This window comes from Muscardinus avellanarius (assembly GCF_963383645.1).
Source record: "Muscardinus avellanarius genome assembly, chromosome: 13".
NCBI classification, from domain to species: domain Eukaryota; kingdom Metazoa; phylum Chordata; class Mammalia; order Rodentia; family Gliridae; genus Muscardinus; species Muscardinus avellanarius.
The window spans coordinates 14,612,971-14,632,908 of NC_137799.1; the positions used below are offsets into that span (position 1 = coordinate 14,612,971).

At 41.1% G+C, this 19,938-nt stretch overlaps 1 protein-coding gene across 1 annotated transcript; it reads left to right on the top strand.

Annotated features, from left to right (window-relative positions):
* Positions 1 to 34: 34 nt before the first annotated feature.
* Positions 35 to 19,737, top strand: LOC308272116 (N-acetyllactosaminide alpha-1,3-galactosyltransferase-like 1; the record flags this gene model as incomplete). Its single annotated transcript, XM_080708901.1, has 3 exons — positions 35 to 123; positions 18,493 to 18,630; positions 19,071 to 19,737. The coding sequence occupies 3 exons, from the start codon at positions 35 to 37 to the stop codon at positions 19,735 to 19,737; spliced, it is 894 nt and encodes a 297-aa protein (XP_080565027.1).
* Positions 19,738 to 19,938: the final 201 nt, after the last annotated feature.

Here is a 19,938-nt window from a genome sequence, read left to right on the forward strand (position 1 = left end):
TCCCCAAAAGGCAGAACACCAAATGCTCTCTGACATGGTGCCCCCACCAAGTCTGGGATCCCCAGCTGATGGAGGTCCTCTTGGTCGGAACTATGAGATCATAAAGCACTTCGTTCTTGATGGGTAGGAGACATCCTAGCTCAAGTACATATATCAAGTGTCCACTCTCTACCTGGGCCATGTGAAATCTCCAGCCAGGTCCACCCTTGCCACTTGAATCTGCTGGATGGTGCAGACCTTGAACTCTGACCTAAATTCATTTTTTAAAAAATCTAAAAGAAAGCCAGGCGTGGTGGCACAGGCTTGTAATCCTTGCGCTTGGGAGGCTGAGACAGGAGGATCGCGGAGGTTCGAAGCCAGCCTAAGCTGGTTTAAGAGACCCTGTTTCCAAAAAAATAGATAAAATATGTCTGGGAGTATAGCCCCAGGTAGAAGGCCCCTGGGTTCTATCCCCAGTACCGCAAAAAAAAAAAAAAAAAAAAAAAAAAAATCTAAAAGAATAAGAACTGAGCATGGTAGTGCATGCTTGTAATCCCAGCATTTGGGAGGCTGAGACAGGAGGATCGCGGTTCGGGGACAGCCTCAGCTACTACTAAGTGAGGTTCTTTGCAACTCAGTGAGCCCCTGTTTCAAAATAAAGGATAAAAAATAAGGTTTGGGGTGTCCCTCAGAGGTAAAATGCCTCTGGGTTCCATCCCCAGTAACACACACACACACACACACACACACACACACACACACACACACATGGCTCCCAGTAGACCCGAGTTCTAAATATGGCCACCATGGTATATTTAGAACTCTGGTAGTAACCGGCTTTTTTCTTGATAATTGTGATCAGTCCCCCAATCCAGTCCAGACAACCCCTTCCCTGGCCCTTGATTCAGATAATGTGAATGCAAAATGGCCGGCAGAAGCCTGAAACGCCAAGTCAACAGGATTGTGTTTCCAGGTGGAAACATTCCTCCTTTATGCCCTCCTGAACCCCAGCTTGCAGAGATGAAGGCAAAAATACCCCCAGAGGGTTATTTGGTGTAATTACAAAAGAGGGCCTTACACCTCTACCTCATGCCTTCTGACCACAGGGAAGATGGCATGACCGGGCAGCCACTATTTTAAGTCATATCCCATATCCTTTAGGACAGCATCACAACCTCATAAATTGAGGTGGTCACCTCACAGAGCTGTGATAGGTCTTCTGGAGGCTATTTTATAAAGTGAGCTGCTTTTTGTCATGATGTGCATGGCAAATCCAACGGGCTTCACTGGTTATCAGTCTATTGTTATACTTATTTCACAATGAAATGTGAAATAAGTGCTCAGAGGCAATGAATATAGCAGTCTACAAGCCCACAAATGGTGGGAGCTGGCAGAAATGGGGGGGGGGAGGCAAATCTACACCCAAAATATATTTGTTTAGAAGAAAATTTTCCCTCCCTGGTATGGAGCAGATACCAAAGTGCCACAAGTAGCCAGATGGTCCCTCAGAAGAAACGTTCCACATGAGGCGCCGTGCCACATAGATCCTCACAACCTGTGCCTGTTTCCCACACCCACAAAGAACCTCAGATTTCTTGTGACCAATTTTCCCATCTGCCCCAAGTCCAATCTCATATACACTTCTTTCATTTCATGGCTTTCAGATACATGCACCCATACTTTCCATTTTGGGATGGAACACTGAATTCTTGATGGGTAGGAGATGTCATAGATCAAGTACATGTATCAAGCGTTCACCCTCCACCCAAGTCATGAAAAATGTTCCAGCCAGGAATCTGTCGTTGCCACCTGAACCTGTTAAGTAGTACAGAACTTGCTCTGCAGACTGGACCTTCCACAGAGCCTTCTCTTGCCCTAGACATTATTCAAAATCGGCAAGGTCCAGCTGCTCCATAAATAGGTCAGAGCGGCACACCCAAATTCAGTAGAGCTTGCCCTTAATACCTAGAGTTTCACCTGGCACCATGCCTCTGATTTAGTCAAAAGTGGTGCAAGATGCAGGCTCTTCCCTAAAGCAGATATGCAGATAGGCTCCTTGGAAATGTGACTGATATGTCCAACCCCTGAGTTTTTGTTGGGGTTTTCTTCCACCTCTTGATATATATTTGTATTTGCATGATATCTGGGATTCTTGCTAGTTTCTGCTCGCACAATTCAAATGTCATGATGCCAACAGTGATATCCCATGAGATGTCCACACATCGAGGGCCTCGAATTCACATAGCTCCGAGGTTTACTTGTGTCTCTGCCAGGTGAAATAAAACTGCCTTTTGATAATCCTTACTATTGATAGAGAGGAAACACCGTTGTCAGCTGGGTACCTACTACCAGGAACTGTGTTGATTTGCTCCAGCAAAGATATTCCTAGAAAACAAGCTGTCACCGGAGTTAGCGCTTAATTAACCTCACAGTGATTTATAAGCATCTTCCAAATCCAGCCTGTTTCTACACTGGACAAGCTACACAAAGATGTGATCGGCATCAGTAGCCTAGATTGTTCAAGTATTCTGATGGTAGCACTAATCTTTACAGTTTCCACAGGGAGATGTTTCTGCTTTTGATTTATTATTATATACTATGGGAGATTTTTCCAGTGGTTTTCATTTGAGCCTCTTTTAGCACATTAGCCTTTACTCCTTGGGTAAGGGGCTGATGTGAATACTCTACTAGTTGTTGGTTATAAATATTCCAATCATGAATTCAGGAACTAGGGTAAAAAAATCCCAGAGTTATGCTTTTATACTGGAACCTGAGTGTGATAAATTCAGGGCAAAATTTAATTTATCCTCCACTCTCCCTAAGTCTTTACTCTGTTCAGTAGGTCACAGTGGCATTTCTAGCCCCTAGAAATAGCCAACTCAGAACTCATATCCATCCTGTATTTTCCTCCAAGGACTCAGTCATTCTAGTAAATGACTTGAAGTTTGCCCTTAAAGTGACATCAACTCCTTTCAGTCAAAGGATGCAAAATTTGTTGATTGACTTAGGTAGAGGAACGTAGTCAGAGACTCTAACTTCTTACTGGGACAAATTAAGTCGCATTTCTGCTCACCAAGTTTAGAGGTTTTCCAGGAAGGCAGAACTCACCATTTTTACTGAAATCAGAGAGTCCGCTTCAGAACCACTCCCCTCCAATGACTTGGTTGAAGAAAACGGTCCTGGAAGCCCCATCTCCCACCGGAAAATATAGGGAGAAGAAAAATGGAACGATATAATAAATTGCATGCTACCACCGAATTCAAATCTTAGTTTAAACAATCAAGGATACTCTTAAACCTACTTACAGCTAAGATAACATTTTAAACCCGGAGTATTGCTGGGCGTGGTGGCACACACTTGTAATCTCAGCGCTTGGGAGACTGAGACAGGAGGGTCGCACAGGTTTGAAGCTACTTAATGAAGCTCTCAGCAACTTAGTGAGACCCTGTTTCCAAATAAAATAGAAAGTAGGTCTGGGGGTATAGCCTGGAGGTAGAAAGCCCCTGGGTTCCACCCCCAGTACCACAAAATAAATAAACAGAGTCTCAGGTGAGTATACCCTTTTCAGGGACTTTTTACCTCAATTCAATATTACACTCCATTCATGTTGGTCTAACATTCCTTATAATCCATCCCACACGTGTTTCCCTACTAATATAGATTAGCAAGAGCTCAAAATTCTCTTAATGTATAATCCAGCCTCCCCCCCCCCGACAATAGAAAATTTCAAGTCTCTCAGTGGAATGCACGGTAGTCAACAGGTATCATCTTGTAAAACAACTATTTTGAGTAGGAATATTAGAGCATCTTTAAGCAGGAAAACATCTCAGAAAAATGTTTCCATTGACAAGGAAGGTCCAGGAATTTAGGACTTCAGACTTATCTGAATCCACTCAAATGTTCTCATCCCACATAGAAGAGTCACAGTCTTTCTCAATTCTCTAACTTTAACACGTGAGGTCTTTCGTGTATGTATGTATGTATGTATGTATGCATGTATGTATGGTATTGGAGATTGAATCCAAGATAATTCTATCTCTGAGCTACACTCCCAGCCCTACTTTAACTTTTTTTTAAACAGGATCTCACTAAGTTGTAAAAGACCTTACTAAGTTGCTGAGGCTGGCCACGAACCTGTGATTCTCCTATCTCAGCTTTCCAAGTATTAGGATTACAAGCTTGTACTGCCATGACTGGGCGCAAGAGACTTTGATTGTATAGTCAGCTTATATTCTAATTGTGTACATCACACAATTTTACTTTGCACCTTATCCCAGCTTTGTATTGCTACACACACACACACACACACACACACACACACACACAATCAAAAAACCATCTGGTTCTGTGCCCATGACTTGAGCCAAGTGTTTAAATTTCTAGACTTCTTTGATTTCTATGACCCTTTTGAACAACCAGAAGTAGCAATCCCATCCCACAGCCGTGTCTCCACTGCCATCATGGTGAGTACAGCAGCAACTTAGTGTCCCAAAGCCTTTCCTTCAATTGACATGTCCTCCCAAGAAAACACAGGTGATAAAATACACATTCGTGATACTACTACATGCTGAAGGGCTCTAGCGACCCCATTCTACTTGAAATGAGGTTTCCTGGTAGTCCGACTTAAACAGGAGAATGACCTAACCCTAGAAACTCATTCGGAGGGGCTATTTCTCATAGCCTTTGGGAAAGAGTTGCACGAATACCATTATCCCCTCTCTGATTTCAAAGCCACAGGGGCAGGGGGAATGGATTGAACATAATAAATCCACTCCGACATCCTGCATTACCCCCAGCTGACTGCTATCCAACTGCCAGATGCATGAACGTGGGCAGCAAGCCCGCAGGCAACCCACAGATGATCACAGACACTGAAGGGCTCCCTGGCTGAGGTCAAAAGGGCCTGGCTTCAACCAGTAGAAGTGCACAAACGAGAGCAAAAATAGAGCATTGCTTCAACTCATTAAGGTTTCAGGGTAGTTTGTTACACAGCAAAAGCCAATACCGGACTACTGTTAACACTAGGAACTACATAAGTGTCCGATCAGGAAATCTGGTGTTTCAAAGAGGGATTTTTAGCATCAGAATTTGTTACACACATGCACATGCTGGAATGGCTAAGGAATTAAATGGGACAATGAAGAAACCAAGAAGGCATGAACATCCCTGGGATGAAAGTGGCCAGGGAGAGCCAAAAGCCAGGGCATCAGGAACCCACGGGGACCACACAGGAAGTAGTCACGGAGGAGACCTTGTCTTTCTCATCCATCACACACTTCCTTCACGTTCCCTAGTGCCATCTGATGCAGCCATGTAACTGGCTTGTTGATCCTTCATTTCCTTCTGCCCTTTATTTCATTGAGTGAGTCCATGTGTATAGTGCTAAAGACAGTGTGGGGCAGTGATCATCTTTGTTGTTGCCAACATCATTATCATTGATATCCACCACAGGAGCCATGACTGCCCCGTCTTGGCTTTCCTGAACTCCTCATTCATGTGTGAACAGTGATAGTTTATTAGCTGTTTACTACTATACTCCACAAGCCACAAGATACCTATCCCTGAATACTAATCTGATTTTAAAATTGCTTTTATGTGAAAAGAAAGCTTAATAACAATTTATTTGGGGGAGGGGTACTGGGGATTGAACCCAGGGGTGTTTTACCTCCATGTTATATCCCCAGTCCTTTTTATTTTTTATTTTGAAACAGATTCTTGCTAAGTTGCTGAGGGTCTAAGTTCCTGAGACTGCCCTCGAACCTGCCATCCTCCTGTCTCGGCCTCCCAAGTGCTAGGATTACAGGAGTGCACCCCTGTGCCCAGCCGATAACCAATTCTTGATTCCCCCTATTCCTATGTAACACAACTCCCTTTCTGGCACCAATACTTGAATTTTTCAGGGCACTGAAACTGATTGATTCATCTGAGCAGAAAAAGAATTTATGGACTGGCATATTGGCTAGGAGAAATTAATTCTTGGATGTTAATGGCCTTCCACACACATGAAAAGTTTCTTGTTCATCCAACATAGACAGTGGGGGTGAGGAGCAGGCAGTCTGCTCTACATTCTCACCTGAAATGCTGCTGGTCACCATGTCCGGGGAAGAGAGACTGTTGAGAGCCACACCGGGACTCTTCATGCCTCAGCCTGAGCTGGGGTATGGCCTGCCTCAGTGCAAGGGGGCTCGGCAGTGGAGCCTACCATTTGCTGGAGAATTACGCATGCGCTTTTTGGTGCCTCCACCTGAATGCCCGCATGCCCTGCCTGGGAAGTGGAGTCTACCATTTGCTAGGAAGAAAAGGAGAACTGAATAGTGGTGAGTAAAACTACAGAAGGGCAGAAAGCAAATCACAGTACTTAGCAAATTACTGCAAAAGGACAATAGAGAAAAATGAGAGAGAGAGAGAGAGAGAGAGAGAGAGAGAGAGAGAGAGAGAGAGAGAGAGAGAGAGACAGGCAGAGGCTAAGGGAGGAAATGCAGGATCCTGCCAGAGGAATAATCTGACCCCACCATCTCTAACACTCCGTTTCTCATTACTTATCTCCCCACCCTTGAAACCATCTGTTACAATGTTAAGCCTTGAATTCAAGTAACTCCAGACTGGACGTCCTTGAGGTTCTTGGGCTATTATCAATAAAGCTACACTGAGCAATCATATATGGGTCTTTTTAAGGACATACACTTACTTCCATTTCTCTTGGATAAATACATTGTAGTGAGCTGATGCACACTTGTAATCCCATCACTTGGGAGGCTGAGCTAGGAGGATCACAAGATCACAGCAGCCTCAGCAATTTACCGAGGCCCTCCACAGCTTAGTGAGACCCTGTTTCAAAATAAAAAGTAAAATGTGGATGGGGGTGTAGCTAAGAGGTAGAATGTCCCTGGGCTAAATCCTTAGTACCACCAAAAAATCTATATAAATACAAAATAAAAAACAACCTTAGAGTGAAATTGTCAGATTATATGGTAGGCGAGTGCTCAAGTTGTTTAGAAACTACAAACTCTTTTCCAAAGAACTCATGTTGTTTTACATTCCCACCAACATCATACAAGGGCCAGTCCTCTGCGTCCTCGCTAACACTTCATATGGTCAGACTTCTTAATTTTAGCCATGCTCACAGGAGCGTAGTGGTATATTATTTTGGTTTTAATTTGTGTTTGCCTGAAAACTAAAAAGGTTGAGCATTTTTTCTCATATACAGTTGGTCCTCTACATCCTCAGATTCAATCAACTGTGGATCAAAAATATTGAAAAATGTACTGAACATGTATAGACTTATTTCTTGTTGTTATTCCCTAGACAACATATTCTAACAACAGTCTGCATAGCATTCACATTGTATTAGGTATCTTAAGCTACCTAGAGATGATTGAAAGCATACTAGAGACTTGTGTGGGTTATATGCAAATACTCTGCCATTTTATGTAAGTGACTGGAGGATCACAGAGTCTGGCATCCGTAGTGGGCGGGGCGCTGGAATAAATCCTCATGGATACTGAGGAATGGTTGTATTTATTTGTGTATTATCTCTTCTTTTCTCCTATCTTTTTTTTTTCTTTCTGTTTTCTGATGAAGTGGCTATTCAAATCGTTGGCCTATTTTTTTTTAACTGTGTTTCTTCCATCCCAAAGTTCCCTTTTCATTATTTTAAGTGCATTTTCTCCTATATTTCCTTCATATTTTATGGCTTTAGATTTTGATGCATTTTGAATTAATTTTTCTATATTATACAAAGTATGGGTCAATTATTTTTCTCCTCCTCCTCCTCCTCCTCCTCCTCCTCCTCCTCCTCCTCCTCCTCCAATTATTCCAGGGCCATTTCTAAGAGACTACTCTTTTTCCAATGAATTTCCTTTTCTTACTTGTCAAAAAAATTGTTTATATATTGTGGGTCTATATTTGGACTCTATGCTGTTCTAATAAACTATTCGTCTATCTTCAAAACCATATGGTCTTAGCCGGGCGTGGTGGCGCATGCTTGTCATCCTAGCATTCGGGAGGCTGAGACCGGAGGATCACGGTTCACGGACAGCCTCAGCTACTTAGTGAGGCCCTCTGCAACTTAGTGAGACCCTGTTTCAAAATAAAGAATAAAAAAATAGGGCAGGGGATGTAGCTCGGAGGTTGAATGCTCCTGGGTTTCATCCCCAGACCCGCTAACAAAACAAAACAAAACAAAACATATGGTCTTGATTACTATATCTCCAAATATAAAATTATGCCTAAATTAAAATAATTTAAAAAGTGTAAAAAGAAAAGAAAGATTGAATAGAAGATGAACAAAAGCTTCAAATACTTTACAGAGATTACAATGGCTCTTAAATATGTGAGAACATGCTTAACCTCACTAGTAATAAAAATGTAAATTAATATAGTGATGAGGAGAGTTAATTGGTAATCTTTGTGAAAAACAGTGCAACAATATTTACTTAAGTTTTAAATGAGCATTACCTTCAGCCCAGAAATTCTATTTCTAAGAATTTCTTGCAGTATAATTCTAGGAACTTATCCTACAATATTGTTTAACACGAGTTCATAGAGAATGTTCAAACATTACACTGTGGAATTTCTTATAAGAGCAAAAGCAATAAAAAGCTAAAATGTTTAGTAACAGAAAACTGATTAAAGTATGATAGATTCATGTCATAAAATACAGCTCATCAGTAGAAAAAGAGCCACATTGGTATGAGGCATGATGGAATAATCTTCAAAAATATTCTGTTGAAAAACTGAAAGTATTAAGAGTATATTTAGTGTGATGCCATTTGTTTTTGTAAAAGCGAGAGCTTTATACTTAAAATATGTGTGCCCTTATTGGCACAGAATAATTATAGAATAAAAATCAAGAAACTTAATTGTGGTTGATACTGGGGATAACATAATGAGAAGTGTCAGGTTCTGGGTAGAAAAAGCCTCAATGTGTATTCCAACATCACTCTTGTGTGTGTGTGTGTGTGTGTGTGTGTGTGTGTGTGTGTGTGTGTGTGTACAGCTATTTTTCAATAAGAAAATTTTAATTTTAAAGGGGAAGGAAAAATAAAAGTGTTATAATCTCGAATTAAGCATGATTATCTCAAATAGTATGATGAAAGTTGATTACCATTGCTTTGTACTTTTAGGCTCTTGACACATTTTATAGCACAAATCCATGCTGTTCCTATAATCATAAAAATAAATACTTCAACGATATTCTAAGAAGTAATTAAAAAGGGATTAGCTATGCCTAGGATAATGAGACAATGCCAAAAATAGATGAAAAAGAAAGACTTCTGTCTCTTCCCTGTCATAGACACACACACACACACACACACACACACACACACACACACACCATTCAAACTATATTTCTATGGCTGAGACAGGAGGATAGCAAGTTTAAGAACAGCCTCTGCAGTTTAGTGAAGCCCTCCACAACTTGGTGAGTCCTTGTTTCAGAATAAAAAATAAAACAGTGCTGGGGGATATATCTCAGAGGTAGAATGCCCCTGGGTTCAATCCCCAGTACCACCAAAAAAAAAAGAGAAATATCTTTATATCAGTAAAGATTCGTTATGAAGAAAGATAGTTTTGACTTGCATCTCCCTGATTGCTAATGAAGTTGAACATTTTTTTTATGTATCTATTGGCCATATGTTTTCTTTAATCTATACAGGGAAGGGAGTAAATGGGATAGAAGAGAGAATTCAGATAATAGAGGAGAAACCTCAGTGCAGCCAGGGAAGAGATCTGAGGGTAGGGGAGGAGGAAGACAGGCTTGTTAATGGAAATACCACCATAGACTAGGTGTAAACATGTGACTATATACCAACGTCATCTGGGTACTCTGCATTGGGAGGGAGGGAGGGAGAGGGGGAGGGGGAGGGCACCAAGAACTGTGTGCATGTGTCTTATTGTCAACAAGATTTACATCACAGTGTGAGACTATAATGCACCAATGAACACACACACACACACACACACACACACACAAACACACACACATACACAAAAGGTAAAGGAGTAAAACAAAGAAAACTAAAATAATACTTTTTAAACCTTTTCAGTTTTCAAATGGGACAAAGTTCTACAGTTTGGCAGCAATGTGAAGAACCTGCGACCCAAGGTACCATCATGACTCCCTGATGCTTCCATCATCAAAGAGTCTGTGACATCACCAGTGATAGAACACTAAGACAGTCTGAGGGTAGTAGACAATACCTGATTATTTGATTTATTTTCCATAGACTTGAAAAACACTGGTCCTCACACTCCTCTTTACACCACCAAACCTGAAGGTAAAATGGCTCACAGGAAGGGAGTATAAAAATTTGGGATGATCATAGCGAAATTGTAGGTAAGGATCATCCTCAAACCTTGGCTTCAAAAATACATTGCACGGAACCAGAAGTGGTGTTCCATGCCTATAATCCTGGTACTAGGCTAAGACAGGAGGATTGTAGGTTCAAGGACAGCCTTAGCAGCTTAGCAAGGCTCTCTACAATTTAGGGGGAGCTTGTTTTAAAATTAAAATAGGGCTGAGAGCTAGGCGTGGTGGTTATAATCCCACTTATAATCCCAGCATTTGGGAGGCTGAGACAGGAGAATTCCAGGTTGCAGAGAGCCTCATCTACTTAGTGGGGCCCTGTTTCAAAATAAAGAATAAAAAATAGGGCAGGGGACAGGAGTGTTGGCATATGCTTGTAATCCCCGCGCTTGGGAGGCGGAGACAGGAGGATCACGTAGGTTCGAAACCAGCCTCGCTGGCTTAAGAGACCTCTTTCCAAATAAAATACAAAATAGGTCTGGGAGCGTAGCCAAGAGGTAGAAGGGTTCCATCCCCAGTACCACCAAAAAAAAAAAAAAAAATAGGGCAGGGGTTGTAGCTCAGAGGTTAATTGCATCTGGGTCCCATCCCCAGACCCCCCACACACACACACACAAATAGGGTTGGGGATATAGCTCAGAGGTAGAATGCCCTTGGGTTTATTTTATTTATTTATTTATTTATTTATTTATTTATTTATTTATTTATTTTGGTGGTACTGGGGGTGGAACTCAGAAGCTTTCTACTTCCGGGCTATACTCCCAGACCCATTTTATATTTTATCTGGAAACAGGGTCTCACTAAGTTGCTGAGGCTGGCTTCGAACCTGCACGATCCTCCTGTCTCAGCCTCCCAAGCGCGGGGATTACAAGCGTGCGCCACCACGCCCAGCTAATGCCCTTGGGTTTAATTTCAGTAACACACATAGATACACACACATGCACACACACATGCATACACATGTACAAAGTACATTGTACAAAATAATAGGTGACATATCCACATATTACTGGCTTTTAAGAATAATGTCACTGAGGGTGCACTGTCAGAAAATAATCTGGCTAGCCGGGTGTGATGGTGTATGGTTGTAATCCCAGTACTTGGGAAGCTGAAACAGGGGGATTGTGCAGGTTCAAAGCCAACTCAGCAACTTAGTGAGACCCTGTTTCCAGATAAAATATAAAACAGGTCTGGGAGTGTGGCCTGGAGGTAGAAAACCCCTGGGTTCCATCCCCAGTACCACAAAAAAGTAAGAAAGAAGGAAGGAAGGAAGGAAGGAAGGAAGGAAGGAAGGAAGGAAGGAAGGAAGATTAATAAATAGAAAAGAATCTGGCTAGTTAGACCAAATCTTATCTCTTTATTTAGTATTTCAAATGACCTTTAAAAGGTAGTCATTTCAGGCTGCTAGAATACAATTATACCCAATTCAAGCCTGCCCAGAATGGTATTATCCATAGAATTTCTCAATAGAACTATATTTGTCACTTTAGACAGTCTAGGAGCCGCAATGTAAAAAGATAAGAAGAAACATACAAAAAACTTGTTTTAATTAAATATTTTTTTACCCACTCTATCCAAGAATCTCAATAAGTAGTCAACATAAAAAATTATAAGATATCTAAAAATCTTTTTTCATATCAAGTTTTCAAATTCAACATTTAGATTAGCAACGTTTCATGCGCTCACTAGACATAAGCCGGCTAGCAGCCAATGACATGAGAAGGCCCAGATCTAAAACATCCTGACCATTAAATAAGTGTTCAGAAATTAAATACCAGAGACCTTCACTTTATTCCAATACATAACCCAGAAGAAAGACCTGCTCTTGGGTGATGCCTACTAAAACTCGGTTTGTGCTTATAGACATAACACCTAACACAAGCTCAACTCATTGGTTGGAGCCAAAGATTCCATTTTAGAGCTTCTGCCTTTAGTTCAGATATTACCCACTAGTGTGTGTGTGTGTGTGTGTGTGTGTGTGTGTGTGTGTGTGTGTGTTGCTAGAGATTGAACTCAGGGCATTCTACCTTTGAGCTACATCCCCAGACAAATCTCACTACTTGCTGAGGCTGTCCTCAAACATGTGATCTTCCTGTCTCAGCCTCCCAAGTACTGGGATTACAGGCCACCATACCTGGCCAATTACCCACTGTTTACAAGAATATACCTTTGATAAAGGTCATATATTTTTAGGTTATTAATCCTATATACTTTGAATAAATTATTGGTCTTCCTATCTTTGTGAAGAAAACATGTGTCTCAATGTTGGGACAAAATGGATCCCAGTGCATAGAGATGTTGTCATAATTACTGCATTCTCTTACCTCACTTTTTTTTTTCCCCCACAAAAGCACAAACGAAACAGGAGGAGAGTTATGTTGGCTCATTTATGCAATGAAGGCGGACTTTGATAAATGAAAAAGGAATATCATAGACGCTTTCGCACTTAATCTAAAAAGGATCAGTTGGCATCCTAAGAGAGATTTTCAGGCACTTCCAACAGAATGGGTAGTTTCTGTGCCTTCGGTGTAATTTCTACTTGAAGCTGAGCAACCTAGAATCAGACACTGAGGTTGGTGACCAAATTCCAGTAAATTTATTTGTTAGAAGGCGAAGAAGTAGATTCTACTTTCAAAAAATTATTTTCTTCGTTTTTTAGGAGGGAATGACTGCTAAAGGAATTTTTCTGCTGCTATTAAGTTTACTTATCTTATTGCTGACATGGTTTGAGCTTCATTTCAGGTAAATGTAAAATATTGATGAATCATTATCTTTAATGATTATCAGAACTGATCTAAAATGCTGAGCCTTATCCAAATGATAAATCAGAGATTACCTCTTATTTGGGAGAACAAAAACATTAATTATTTTATATTTTCAACATTTAATACTTTTTTTTTTCTTTTCGCGGGTCTGGGGATGGAACCCAGGGGCATTCGACCTCCAAGCTATATCCCCTGTCCTATTTTTTATTCCTTATTTTGAAACCAGGCCTCACTGAGTTGCAGAGGGCCTCAGTAAATAGCTGATGCTGTCTGCGAACCGTGATCCTATGGTCTCAGTCTCCCGAATGCTGGGATTACAAGCGTGCGCCACCATGCCTAGCCATTTAATACATTTTTGGTAGTATTGAGGACTGAACCCAGGGGCATTCTACCTCCGAGTTATACCCCCAAGACCTATTCTGTTTTGAAATAGGGTCTCGCTAATTGCTGAGGGTCTTACTAAATTGCTGAAGTGGGTCTTAAACCTGCAATCCTCCTGTCTCAGCCTTCTAAGTACTACAATACATATTTACTGACTACATTCTTGGTACAAGGCCCTGTTCCAGGTGGTAGAACAAACAGCAATGACCGGAAGTCATTTCTCTCATGGAACCTTCCATTCTAGGTGGCAAATAAAGAAGTTTATCATAGCCGGGCATGGTGGCGCATGCTTGTAATCCCAGTTTTTGGGAGGCTGAAACAGGAGGATCACAGGTTCACGGCCACCCTCAGCTACTTGTGAGGCACTCTGCAACTTAGTGAGACCCTGTTTCAAAATTAAAAAAAAATAGGTCTGGAGGTGTAGCTCAGGGGTAGAATGCTCCTGGATTCCATCTTCAGTGCTTCAAAAAAAAGTTTATCACATAATGTCAGGGATATTATATTTTATAATACTCTGAAGAAATAAATAAGGCAAGATAAGAGGATAGTTTGGGACTTATTTTAGACAAGTGTTCAACTACATTAAATTTCATTCGATGTGAACAAGACAAGTTTGTTTTCTGCTGAAACCTTCCTTCTCTTATACAGAAAAATACAAATTCTTTTTTTAAATTTTTGTGGTACTAGGAATGGAACCCAGGGGTATTCTAACTCTAAGCCATCCCCCTAGACCTATTTTTTCTTCTTTAATTTGAAACAGAGTCTCACTGAGAACCAAAGGGCCTCACTAAGTAGCTGAGGCTGTCTTTGAACCACGATCCTCCTGTCTCAGCCTCCCAAACGCTGGGATTACAAGCGTGCGCCATCACGTCTGGCAAAATTCAAATTCTTATGCCCTCTGGGGGTATTGTACTTAATGAATTAAAGAGGATTCACGGTCACATTAATATCATCTTTTTGAAGATAATAAAGAGCTCTCTTAGTAAAAATGGCAGTAGTAGACCATAAGCTAACCTCAGGCCTAGATTTCAGCAAGAATTCTAGAACCGTATTATTATACTTGACATTTAGTGGATGTTTTATTATGGCTAACAAATGAGTATATTAGAAATCTAAATTTTTATGTTATTCTAATTACAATAGACATCTGTTTCAAACATAAAACTAAAATGTTTTTTTTTTAATTTATCTAAAAGAATGGAGGATCACCTCTGGAAGACCTATATGTGCTGGTAAGAATCTGTCCTATAAATATTCTACCGACTATGAAAAGCAGCTTCTGAGTGGCTGGAATCAGGGCAGTCTTAAGAGTGATGGTGGAGAAAAAGAATGGAAGATAAGACTGAATTCCCTAAAGGCAACCGCCGATACATTTCTTGGGTACCAATTCAGAAATAGTCTGTGCCTATCTGTACAAATACGAGTTTGTACAGATGTGTGTATGTGTAGATCAAGAAACTGTGTAGATATAAAAGTATAACACACTCCGCTTACTTACATGAGTTACAGAAGGCTATTTAGTTTCGGTACTGGGGATTGAACTCAGGGGCATTCTACCTCTGAGCTGCATCCCCGGTCATTTTCTTTCTTTCTTCCTTTCTTTTTTTTTTTTTTTTTAATTTTGAAACAGGGTCTTCTGCATTTTCTCATTTACATTGAGATCTTCCTGGTTCTTGGTATGAGGAATGATCTTTGTTGTTGTTGTTGAAACCTGGGTATCATGAGGAGGCCCTGGATCTTATTTATTTATTTATTTATTCATTTTATTGCTGTACTGGGGATTGAACCCGGGGGCATTCTACCTCTGACACTCCGGGGTGGCACCATCTCCTTACCCTTAGAGGGCGGTGAAATTCGCCATCAAAACCAGGAGTGGAGGTTGGGAGTGGAGGACTCTGTTACTGATGAGTGGAGATGGGGACTCCGGGTCCCTGGAGGAAGGGGTGTGCCCTCAATTACGTTCTGACCTCCGTATCACACTCGGACAAGGGTGAACACTTAGACTCTACTTGGCCTTGGCTGGGGCAGCAGCGGCAGAGGCCCCAGCTCTTCTGTGCTGTTTGGCTGAAGGATAATGGTTAGTGTCTTATTAAAGTTCTTCATCTTGCTAGATCACCCTTTCCCTGGTCCTCTAATGATAAAGAGCAGGCTTGCTCAGGGCTCTTTGTTGTGTCTGTGCCCATTGGCGTTTCTGAGTTGCTGGCTTCTCCAGTACCCACGCTGGGGTCTATGGGGCAGAATGACAACCCAGGGGACCTACTGCCATTGTTCTTAAGTCCCGAGGCCCCTGAGCTGCCTTCAGTGTTCCATACAGAGTTCTCTTCTGTTTGTTTTATGTATTAAAATTCAGGATTTTTAGCTATGTTAATGGGAAGAGAGAGAACATGAGGACTGTTCTACCATCTAGGAGCACAAGTTGCTTAACGTTATTTTTCTTATTTTGCTAAATACCCCAGGTTTATGAATGGGAAGTTGCCTATGACATTGTGAACCAAATGAACAAGAGAACCTTCTTAAAAAAAAAAATCAAGCCGGGCGTGGTGGCGCACGCTTGTAATCCCCACGCTTGGGAGGCTGAGACAGGAGGATCGCACAGGTTCAAAGCCAGCCTCAGCTACTGAGTGAGGCTCTCAGCAAGTTAGTGAGACCCTGTTTCCAAATAAAGTATAAAATAGGTCTGAAAGTGTAGCCCTGAGGTAGAAGGCCTCTGGGTTCCAAAAAAAAAAAAAAAAAAATACACACACACACACACACACACACACACACACACACACACATCAGGCGCTGCTTGGTGCTGGTTCTACAACTACGAACCACAAAAGCTCAGAGTAAGGAAAGACAGTATTTATCAGCTGGTTAAGGCCAAGTGACATTGCTAATCAGGAAAAGTGGCGTTCTGTGGGCACATGTAAGTGGGACATCCAACATAAACATGAGCTCTGGAAACCCTTAGAGAAGATATACGTAAACTAAGTCTGGAAGTGTAAGGGTAAACCCAGGAAAGAGACGGGTAAAGAGGTCAAGACCAAAGGCTGGAAAGATAGGAGTATGGTTCTTGGTGTTGTGCAACGGGGGACTGTTGTCCCAATAACTCAGGAGGCTGAGGCAGGAGGATCACAAGTTCAAATCCAGCCTGAGAAACTTAGCAAAATACTGTCTCCAAATAAAAAAAAATAAAAAAAAAATAAGAAGGGCTGGGGGTTGTAGCTCAGTGGTAAAGTGCCCCTAGGTTCAATTTCCAGTACTCAAAACAACAAAAACAACAACAACAAAGAAAACCCCAGAAAAGCTGAGCAGATAGACTCAGACAAAAGCCTAGATTTAAATGATTCATTTAAATAATTAGTGGCTTACTATGTGAAAGGTATTTCTGTTATGTGTAAGTTTCTGTTATATTACAAAAGCTCAACAGGTATTTATTGAGTGAGTGGGTTACTCAACCCGATTCTTTCCTTTGTACCTAGGAATGAAGAAGTGGCAGAACCTCAGCTCTCAGCCTGGTTTAATTCCAAGTAAGAAGAAAAAATAATTCTATTATTATTTTTTATTTGCTTTTCTGCTTACAAAATAATAACACATTTTAATTTGTAGAAGAGAATTTTTTCTGTCATCCAATGTAGGTAATAGAGGTATCTAGGAATTAAAGGTTTCTAGGGATTAAGAGTTTATATTTTTAAAGCTTTTAACAAATTAATCTAGGGTCTATTTATCAAGAATCAGGCACTTAAGAATTTTAATGAGAAAGCTGTCACAAAAAATAGGGCACGGGGTGTAGCTCAGAGGTCGAATGCCCCAGGGTTCCATCCCCAGACCTGCAAAAAAAGAAAAGAAAAGAAAAGAAAAGAAATAAATGGAATACTTTTGGACTGATCTCATTTTCTTCCAGGTTGAATTTATGAGCTTAAAGCATTAGGGAAAAGACCTTCCAAGAAAACAGGATAGAGGAAAGGCAAAAAGAAGAGAAAGAAAGAAAACACATACATACACACAGACACACACACAAACACGCATGTGCGTGCTCGGAGACAGTGACAGCATGATGCAGTGGTCACAGAAATGTTCAGACACTGGCCTACGTAAATTTAAGTTGTAATCAGAACTCAGACGGGCTGGATCTCGAATCCTGACTCTGCCATTTATTAGCTCTGTGATACTAAGCACTTTACTGAACCAATCTGGGCCCATGTTTTCTCATATGAAAAATAAGGATCACACTGAGAAAATAAACTAGCAATGTCTTAACAGTTATTCTCTTTTTGAAAGCTTTTTGATGTAAATAATACCAGATTAAAAACTAAAAGCATCTTTTTTTTTTTTTTTTTTTTGGTGGTACTGGGGGTGGAACGCAGAGGCTTTCTACCTCCGGGCTATACTCCCAGACCTATTTTATATTTTATTTGGAAACAGGGTCTCACTAAGTTGCTGAGAGCCTCACTAAGTAGCTGAGGCTGGCTTCGAACCTGCGCAATCCTCCTATCTCAGCCTCCCAAGCCCAGGGATTACAAGCGTGCGCCACCACGCCCGGCAAAACCTCTTATCTTTAAAATAATAATGCTGAATATTGGCTTTCTGTAAAAAAAAAAAAAGTGTTACTTTTAGGCTATTTGTAATGCAGTACCAATAAAATTGGCTGCTTGGGCAGTTTTAATTACTATCTTAAAAAAATAAAGACCAGCTGGGCGTGGTGGCACACGCTTGTAATCCCTGAGCTTGGGAGGTGGAGACAGGAGGATCGTGGAGGTTCCAAGCCAGCCGCACAAGCTTAAAAGACCCTGTTTCCAATTTTAAAAAAAGTATAAAAATAGGTACTGGGAATGTAACCCAGAGGTAGAAGGGTTTCCAGGAACCCCAGTACCACCAAAAATAAATAAAAAATAAGGGTCATAATGGTACTCATTTTCTTGGACCTTGCAGGGATGGGTGGGTTACGAACGCACTGAGACACACTGCCTGTGCAGAGTATGCTCCTCTCTATCCCCTGACCTACAGCCCCGGGGACAATGTCTACCATCAAGTGAAGGAGGTATCTACCTGACTTGTTTCTTCTCTGTTCCACAGGAGTCGTCCTGATGTCATAACAGTAACTGACTGGCTCGCTCCAGTCATATGGGAAGGAACTTTCGATAGACAGGTCCTGGAAAATTATTACAAGAGACTGAACATTACCATAGGATTGATTACATTTGCTTCTGGAAAGTAGGTGCTGCTAACATTTGTACTTTTGGGATTTGGGAAAAATATAGACAAGCACCCATGGACTTTCTGTATCCAAAGGACAAGTCAGGCTTAATTACCCCCCCCCCCGCCCCCGGGTCACGCTCTCTGGCTGCTTGCATAACTGTGTGTAGTGGTAATTTTCTACCGCCTTGGCTGACTTCTTGACATTACTGGGAATCGTCTCGTGGATAACCATTTATCTCTCGTTCCCTTTCTTTACAGCCAACTTTATGGCTCTTCTCACATTTCTAAGCCTACTACTTCTCGTTCAGTAACAAATACGCTTGGGGCTATAGACCTAGCTTCCCTACCTTGCTCTTGTTACCTCATTGACACAGGTGCAGACAGCACATTAAATGGCATAGGGTCTCCTGATGAATTTTAGCAAAATCATTTTTGTGTGTGTGTCTGTTTCACAGATTTACAAACCGGGACCTGACACAGTTCCTAGAATCCGCTGATAAGTACTTTATGGTTGGCTACAACGTGATCTTTTACATCTTGATTAACAACATCACGGATATACCTTACATAGAGTTAGGTACTCTTCGAACATTTAAAATACTTCCTATACTGCTGGCGAAGCCATTGGAAGATGGGGATTTTCATTACATGAAGACCTTGGATGAATACTTCACAAACTATATCCAGTACGAAGTCGACTTTGTCTTCTCCATGACTGTAAACCAGATCTTCAGGAGTGACTTTGGAGTAGAAACGCTGGGCACCTCTGTAGCCCAACTTCATGCATGGTGGTATTTCAAAAATAAGAATGAGTTCCCTTATGAGAGAAGAACTCAATCAGCAGCTTCCATCCCCTTTGGAGAAGGAGATTTCTATTACCACCATGCCATTTTTGGGGGCACCCCCCAAGAGGTTTTAGAGTTGACTATGCAGTGTCTAGGAGGACTTACGCATGACAGTAAATATGAACTCAACAGCATATTTGAAAAGCACTTGAACAAACACTTCTTTGTCAGTAAACCCACTAAGCTGTTATCACCAGAATACAACTGGGATCCGAACTTTAAAACTCCTCCACAAATTAAACATATTAAGATAGCATATCAGTCAGAAATGATGTGATGCTTGCATCATTTGGCTCATAGATTAAGAGGTGACTCACGATAATCCTTCAAATATAAAACTTGTGGAATATCTGAGATTTTTGGAGACTTACAAAACTGTACAATCTCCCAAAATAAATGTTTTTTTTTCTCCTTGCAATTTTAAACCATTTAATTCTACCTAGGTTGGATTAAGAAAACGGATAATTTAATGTGATAA